Consider the following 7748-nt stretch of genomic DNA (forward strand, 5'->3'; position numbering starts at 1 on the left):
AGTTAGTGTTGTTTGATTGATATATATATTTGTTTTTAATTAATGAATAAATCAAAATTATTAGAATTATTTATCTTATCATATTATCATACGTTTTATACGTATGATATTTCTTGATTAATGTGAATAAAGAAATTATTATTAATATATATATGTAGTACTTTTATAATTTTGTTTAACAATTATTCTACAATTATATTATTTTCATTTGTATTTTTATTTCTCTCTTTCCATTTATGAATAATATATATATTCCTCTTATTTATTTTTACCAATCCGCAAATCGAAAGGACTAACATTATCCCCGTACCATAGAAATAGTCTCATAGTCGTATTTTCGCACGATTAATCGAGTGAAAGTTTTCAAGTACCATAAAAGAAGGATTCGAAGAGAAGGAAAGATGGTGCCGTCTCGTTTCCGTGCACTCCTCCCTGTCGATGAGTTTACTAGTTTGTGCGAGTGGAGATTCGTGTGTTTGATCGGGGATCGTTGAGGAATCCTTTAACAAAAAATATCAAAAGTAAAGAAGTAAGGAAGGAAGGAAGGAAAGAAGAAAAAATATTCTCAAATATCGAGGTGTGTGCCACCTATATATATATATAAATATCTTACACAATATACAAATACACTTATACACACTTTATATACACCCCCTATATAATCAAATAATTTTATATACACCTACACATCAGTATCAAGATATGTGTGATACCTATATATATAAATATCTTATACAATATTCAAATACACTTATACACACTTTATATACACCCCCTATATAGTCAAATAATTTTGTATACACCTACACACATCAGTATCAAGATGTGTGTGCCACCTATATATATATATATAAATATCTTACACGATACTTAAATACACCTATACACATTTTATATACACTTACACACATCAGTATCAAGATTGTGTGCCACCTATATATATATAAATATCTTGTACAATATTCAAATACACTTATACATACTTTATATAMACCCCCTATATACTCAAATAATTTTAAATACACCTACACATTAATATCAAGGGATGTGTGCCACCTATATATATATAATTATCTTATGTGATACTCAAATACATTTATACACACTTTGTATACACCCCCTATATAGTCAAATAATTTTAAATACACCTACACATTAGTATCAAGGGATATGTGCCACCTATATATATATATAAATATCTTATGTGATACTCAAATACACTTATACACACTTTATATACACCCCCTATATACTCAAATAATTTTATATACACCTACACACATCAGTATCAAGGTATGTGTGCTACCTATATACATAAATATCTTATACGATATTCAAATACACCTATACACCTTATATACACCCCATATATAGTTTAAATAACCTTATATACACCTACACACCCCTATATACATACATAGAAGAACGCGTATCATTTTCTAACATAGTACGCATCATTTTATTCAACATCGAACGATGCGACGTTTAACAGGAGAATCGGTAAAGTTCCGTATCACGTTACGAAACAATTTCACGATCCTACCCTTCCCCAACCCCTCTGTTTCCCCTCGATCTAGTCGACGTTGCACACGTGCATTGGTGTCCACGTCATGGCTTAACGATAATGGAAGAATTCTTGCGCAGGTCGAATCTCACTCTACCAGTTCGAAATCGTTTTACTTGCGTAATAAATACCGCAATTTAATCCGGATACTGGATCGTCTTTCGTTTACCACCTATCTCATATAAGTACCATGCATATATTATATAAATATTACTGAGAATCATTAATGCATATATATATATATATATATATAAATACTTACAATTAGTCACCTGTTAAACAACCCGTTAACTATCAATCTCCACTACATTATGTTTTCTACGAATAGTTTTTTCTACATTGGATCAAATCTTTTACGAGCTTCCTTGCCATAACGGACAATCTTTTTTCTCTCTTTCTCTTTTTATTTCTGGTTATCTCTCTCGCTCTCTGTCTCTTTCTATCTTTTATTCTTATATTATTTTTCTTATTCTTCTTGTACTCTTTTTGTTTTGTTTTTATCCCACTGCGTAATCCAAGACAAAATGCGATAATTTGTTAACGGTACATTTAATATACCTTCAAGGTCAAGCTTTTTTAACAAGGGGTTGTTGCACATCCCAACGTTTTACGATTCTTAGGATGATTCTACGTGTCCAATTGATTTTCTAATCGTTATGTCAAATAAAAATGTAGTTTCTTTATCTACGAGTGTATAATTAACGTTACAGTTAATTTTTTGCTATTAAAGATTGTTGAACGAAGTTTAGATAAAAATAAGAAAAATATTAGAAAGAGACATAATGAGAGAGAGAGTCTTGAGGGTGGGGGCGAGATAGGGAGAGGGTGAGAGGGGGGAATATTAATTCAGAAGGAAATGACTGGCGGATAGATGGATCGATAATAATCGACGAAATGTCGAGCATTTATTCGAGTGAACGCAACAAAACCATAACCACCACCATCACCAATGGTTTGCTGCTAGCCTAACAGAAACACCCGGGAAAGGTTAATCCGCTTGAAATGGCCGCGTGACGAAATAATCGATAACCGAAATACCGAGTGCGTCTCCGAGTCGATTAAAAAAAAAGAAGTTTCCTTTCTAAGTTGAATTTTTCGCCCATAAAAATAAGAAAAGAAAAGAAACGTAAGTTAATTAATTATATCGTATAACATAAACGCGGAATATATTATATTTTTATTGTTTTTTTTTATATATAAATTATTAAATTTATATTAGTATTAATTATTACGTTTACGCAAAAAGTATTTACGCAAATAAAAAAAAGGTTAGATAAACTTGTACGCTTCGTTGAAACTCTTCGTGTTCGTTTACTCACGCAAGCATGTAAGCAAGCAAGTACGCATGCGCGAACCCGCTAAGGTACGCGCATGCGCACTACTACTCCCTTTATTATTAAATTTGTTCTTTGCACATTTCGTACTACTTTATTCTTAAATCAGGATTTATGTAAAAGGCAGGCAGGCAGGCAGGCAGGCAGGCGCGGTGGAACGTGTAAAATTATGTTGCACGGAAAACATAAAGCGTATATCCAAGATTAACGCGATTGCTCGACTCCCGAGTAAATTGCTAAATCTGAACTTTCACTTTTAGCTCGATCTATATAACTAGCGCCATCTGCGAATTCAAACGAAAGAATAACGGTTCTTCACTTATTTGTGATTCCCCTTTATTTGATTTATTTCATTTCTTTTTTTCTTACAATTAATGTTCAAAATTATTTTATCTTTTAATCTTATTTTTAATTTCTTTCATTTAAGTTTATTTATATCGTTTGGAATTCATCGAAATACGACATATTTCACGACTCGATCGATCGTTTTTGTTTTCCGCCATATTTGATTTCTATAGATAGATCTTACACTAAACCCATATAGTTCATAGATTTAAAAAAATAAAAAGAAACAAAAGATATCGTTATCTAATCGATTTCTCGTTCGATATTTATTTAACGCGTTTGCTATTACGGTCTAATAGGAAAATTACAGACCATGACTATTTATTTAAACACAAAATATATTAATTAAGCTAATCAAATATTCGATGTAAATATCTCACATAGAAGTATAATATTGGATTACAAATAAATTATTTGTACCATAAATTATATATCTAAGCACAAACAAAAAACAAAATATTAATAATAATAATAATAATAATAATAATAATAATCGTATTATATATTATATATTTGTTCCTTGATCCACGACACGAATGATTTGTTTTAAAGGGTTAAAAAGATAGATTAGGAATTAACTACTCGTTCGATTCCACTCTCGTTCTCGACGATAGAACCTCGATTTAACTCGGAGCGTTCACCGCGAGTGGAGAAAGGACGAAAGTCGTGGAATTCAATGAATGTCGAGGTTCTCTCTTCGATAATAGAAGAGACTTAAAAGTTGACAAGTTAACGACATTTGTTTTATTACAAATTTTACACAATTGATTTATTAATCCATCAGGATCATACAATGTACAAACAATATGACTCAATACTCAAAATATATTTCCAAAAAAAAAAAAAAAAAAAATGCATTATTACATACCAATTAATTTCATGTGTGTTAAATCGAACAATTAATTTTCTCTTTAGAGTTTAATTCCGAAAAAAAAAAGAAAAATATGGTGGAAAATGGGATAAGAAAAAGAAGAAGAAATAAAAGGAACAAAAATAGAATGAAAAGGGGGTCGCACGAAACTTTAATCTTGGGTGTACCTTTTATGGTGCAATTAAATCTCTATTACATGGAAATTAACGTCTAGCGTTCACCGGTTTAAACATTTTATCGCGAACCCAAGGAGGAGGAGGAGGAGAAGAAGGTGGAGGAGGAGGAGGAGGAGGAGCTTGATTTCTTGGGAATAGGTTAGGTTAATTTTGTCCCGTGTGAGGAAAGGAAATGGAAAAGCACAGGGTGAAAGAGAAAAACGAACGAATAAAGAATAAACGAAGTGTCTCTCATTCACTCACACACTCGTTTTATATTTTTCTTTTTCCCATTCATATATCTATCTTTTTCTAACTCATGTGTATTCATGACCAGGACCGTGGATAATGCCCGAGAGTCTCCACGCATCATATCTTACATATGTGGAATATTAATTCTCGTCATTCGTATGCAATGTCCGTAATATTGCCATGAACACGTCTCTTCGTTCGGGAAATGTTACAGGTGCGAGTAACTATGAAATAAGAAAAAACAAAACAAAAAGAAAGAAAAATATCAAAAGAAGAAAGAAAGAAAGAGAAAGAAAAATAGAGAGAGAGAGAGAGATAGAGAGAGTATGATGTGCATGTGTATTGAGAGAGTAAGAGATAGAATATGAAGTGCATGTGTATTGGTAGAAAACGCATTATGTATACTGAAACGCTTGTGAGAATATGTAAATAATATCCCGCAAACTCGTGGATTATATGGACGAACAGAATCGGCCTATAATAACACGGAAATAAATCTAACAGAAAGAGAGAGAGAGAGAGAAAGAGAGAGAGAGAGAGAGAGAGAGAGAAGAACGTATCTACTTGTTGTCCGGTATAGTAACTAAGCTCTTCGGAATACCTATGCGATTTTGTACTTTCGAGTGTTGGTTATTTATTAATCATCAATATTCTATACTTTGAAAAAGAGAGAGAGAGAGAGAGAGAAAGATAAGTAAAGATTCTTGTAAACATTAATGGTGTTGGTTAATAAACGTTTTCAATTGGAATAATATTAAAATATTTGTATAGAATATAAATAAGAAAAAAAATGATATATACACGGTGAAATATTTAATTGTTGATTTAATCGTGTATTAAAATTTAATTTCGAATAATTGAAAAATATTATTATATTATTTGTGGAATATTTATATCAAATTATTTATTTATTTAATTGGTTCACACAATAATAATAATATTAATATAAATCATTTTAAATTCTTATATCATTCTATCATATTTTTTTCTATATAACTTTTTTACGACACACACACACACACACACACATATAAATGCAAGGAAGATATTTAAAGAGCCGTAAGGTAAAACGATATCTGCGTAGTTCAGTGGTAATAATAATCATCATAAATTCATCATCATCATCACTATCATCTCTAGTCGTCATTATCACTTTTATCATCATCATCACCATCATGATGATGATGATGATGATGATGGTAGTAATGGCGGGAATCGTCGTCAACCAAAGCCGAAGCATGATCACTCGTTAACTTGTATGCTTTTATGCCTCTGGCGAATCACTGTCAAGGTTGTTACGCTTCGTGGAACGACGAATTCCATAACACGTGGAAAAGTATGGGGGTGTTGAACGATGGCTCGTAAGAAAATTGCATCCTCTTTCCGTATTTTCATCCCTCTCATATTCTCTATTTTTTTTATTACATCGTATACTATATATTGCTTTACATTAATATTTTATTTATTATTTTATTTTATATTATATAATGTGTGTGTTATTGGATAAATAAACCAACTTGCAATGAGAAAGGATTTTATTATGCATTAGTGTTATTTAAATCTTTTATGGAATCCCTTAATAAATTCAAATTATAATTCTATAAATTTTACACACCATTTGAAATGAATTTATAAAATTACTTTTATATATATATATATTTATAATTTTGAACGATTATTGTAAACACTTGATTAGTTTTATTTGGAATATACTATACAATTAGTTTTCTATCTTTTTAGTTTACCTTCTATCATTTCCTTTAATATTTTTCCGCTTTCCCTGATATTACGTATAAACCCCGTAACAAATGTAAGTTTCCGCTTGGTTCCATTCATTACAAAATGTCTATTAAATTATATAGAACTATCATTGCCATTACGTAATCGTTCGAACGATGATTATGATTAATAATGGTGACACCAATCGATAATATTATTAAATTAACAATTGACAAAAATAATCAGTATATATATAATAATACAAATAATATAATTAAACAAATGCAATTAGATCTTGTGTCCCAATTGTACCATTAGAAATTATTATAACATAAAATTGATAAAACAATGATTTAGAATATTGCAATATTACAAGTAAAATTTTGTTTTATGATAAAAATAATACGAAACAATTTATGTTTATAATATATTAAATTAAAATTGAAAACAAGAATTCACATTATACGAGATTCAATTGCATTTATCAAATTAATCATAATACAATAATAAAACTTGTTGAATTTTGTTGTTAATGCTTACGTTTAAATGTTTGTTTCTTAGGAAAAGAAGGATTAAAAAAACAAAGATGTCATCAAGTGGAGAATTTTCAACATTGTCAAGCGGTGAGGCCACTGGAACCGGTGATGATTCCTTGCCAAGTTCTCGCGAAGCAACAGCTGAAGTTGCTGGTTCTACAGGTGGTTTCATACCTTTGCGGGATTTCCTGGACAGATTTTCATTACCGAGAGTTGTCAGAGTCGAGGGTGCAGGTGGACGTCCTATTTTACTATACAAACAACAACAAAGATCACTCAGGGTAACCGCAACTTTGTTGATGCATCGTTATCGTCACGATGTCAAAGTTGGACCAGAAATTGTCATACCAGAAGGATATCCTGGTAAGTAAATCATTTTAATTTCATAACATTTAATTAAAATCTATAGTAGACAATAATTCCTCATCGTTTTAAAACGTATAGAAAAAAAAAATACAATGATATAATATTACCATCACATTAGGTTTAACAATTTTTATTTTTTATTAAGAAGATATCATAGAAAATTTGGACATCAAAAAAAGAAATAGAACTTAATTTGGATAAGTTTATCTTTTATATTTCAGAAAATTTTTAATTACAAATTCGTAAAAATAATTTCTCGTTATTTTAAAACGTTTAGAAAAATAAAATACAATGATATTTTATTACCCCATCGTTAGGTTTAACAATTTTTATTTTTTATTAAGAAGGTATCATAGAAAATTTGGACATCAAAAAAAGAAATAGAACTTAATTTGGATAAGTTTATTTTTTATATTTTAGAATATTTTTAATTACAAATTCGTTGTCTCGTAAATATTTATATTTTTTTAACTGCAACTGCAAATGCAACTGCACATGAACATGTAACTGCAAATGCAACTGCACATGCAACTGCAACTGCACATGCACATGCAACTGCAAATGCACATGCACATGTACCAAATGCACATGCAACTGCAAATGCAA

General features: G+C 30.3%; 1 protein-coding gene across 1 annotated transcript in view; it reads left to right on the forward strand.

The window, feature by feature from the left end:
- The first annotated feature begins 208 nt into the window (after window positions 1–208).
- The window catches only part of LOC106792398, a 42283-nt gene continuing 34743 nt past the window's right edge, over window positions 209–7748 (forward strand). The window contains exons 1-2 of the mRNA XM_014758805.1: window positions 209–577; window positions 6802–7139. Coding sequence (XP_014614291.1) covers window positions 6827–7139 — 313 coding nt within the window. The 5' untranslated portion in view covers window positions 209–577; window positions 6802–6826. The remainder of the gene's footprint in view (window positions 578–6801; window positions 7140–7748) is intronic.

Source organism: Polistes canadensis, unplaced genomic scaffold (assembly GCF_001313835.1).
Source record: "Polistes canadensis isolate GaletaPanama2010 unplaced genomic scaffold, ASM131383v1 scaffold_421, whole genome shotgun sequence".
Taxonomy (NCBI): domain Eukaryota; kingdom Metazoa; phylum Arthropoda; class Insecta; order Hymenoptera; family Vespidae; genus Polistes; species Polistes canadensis.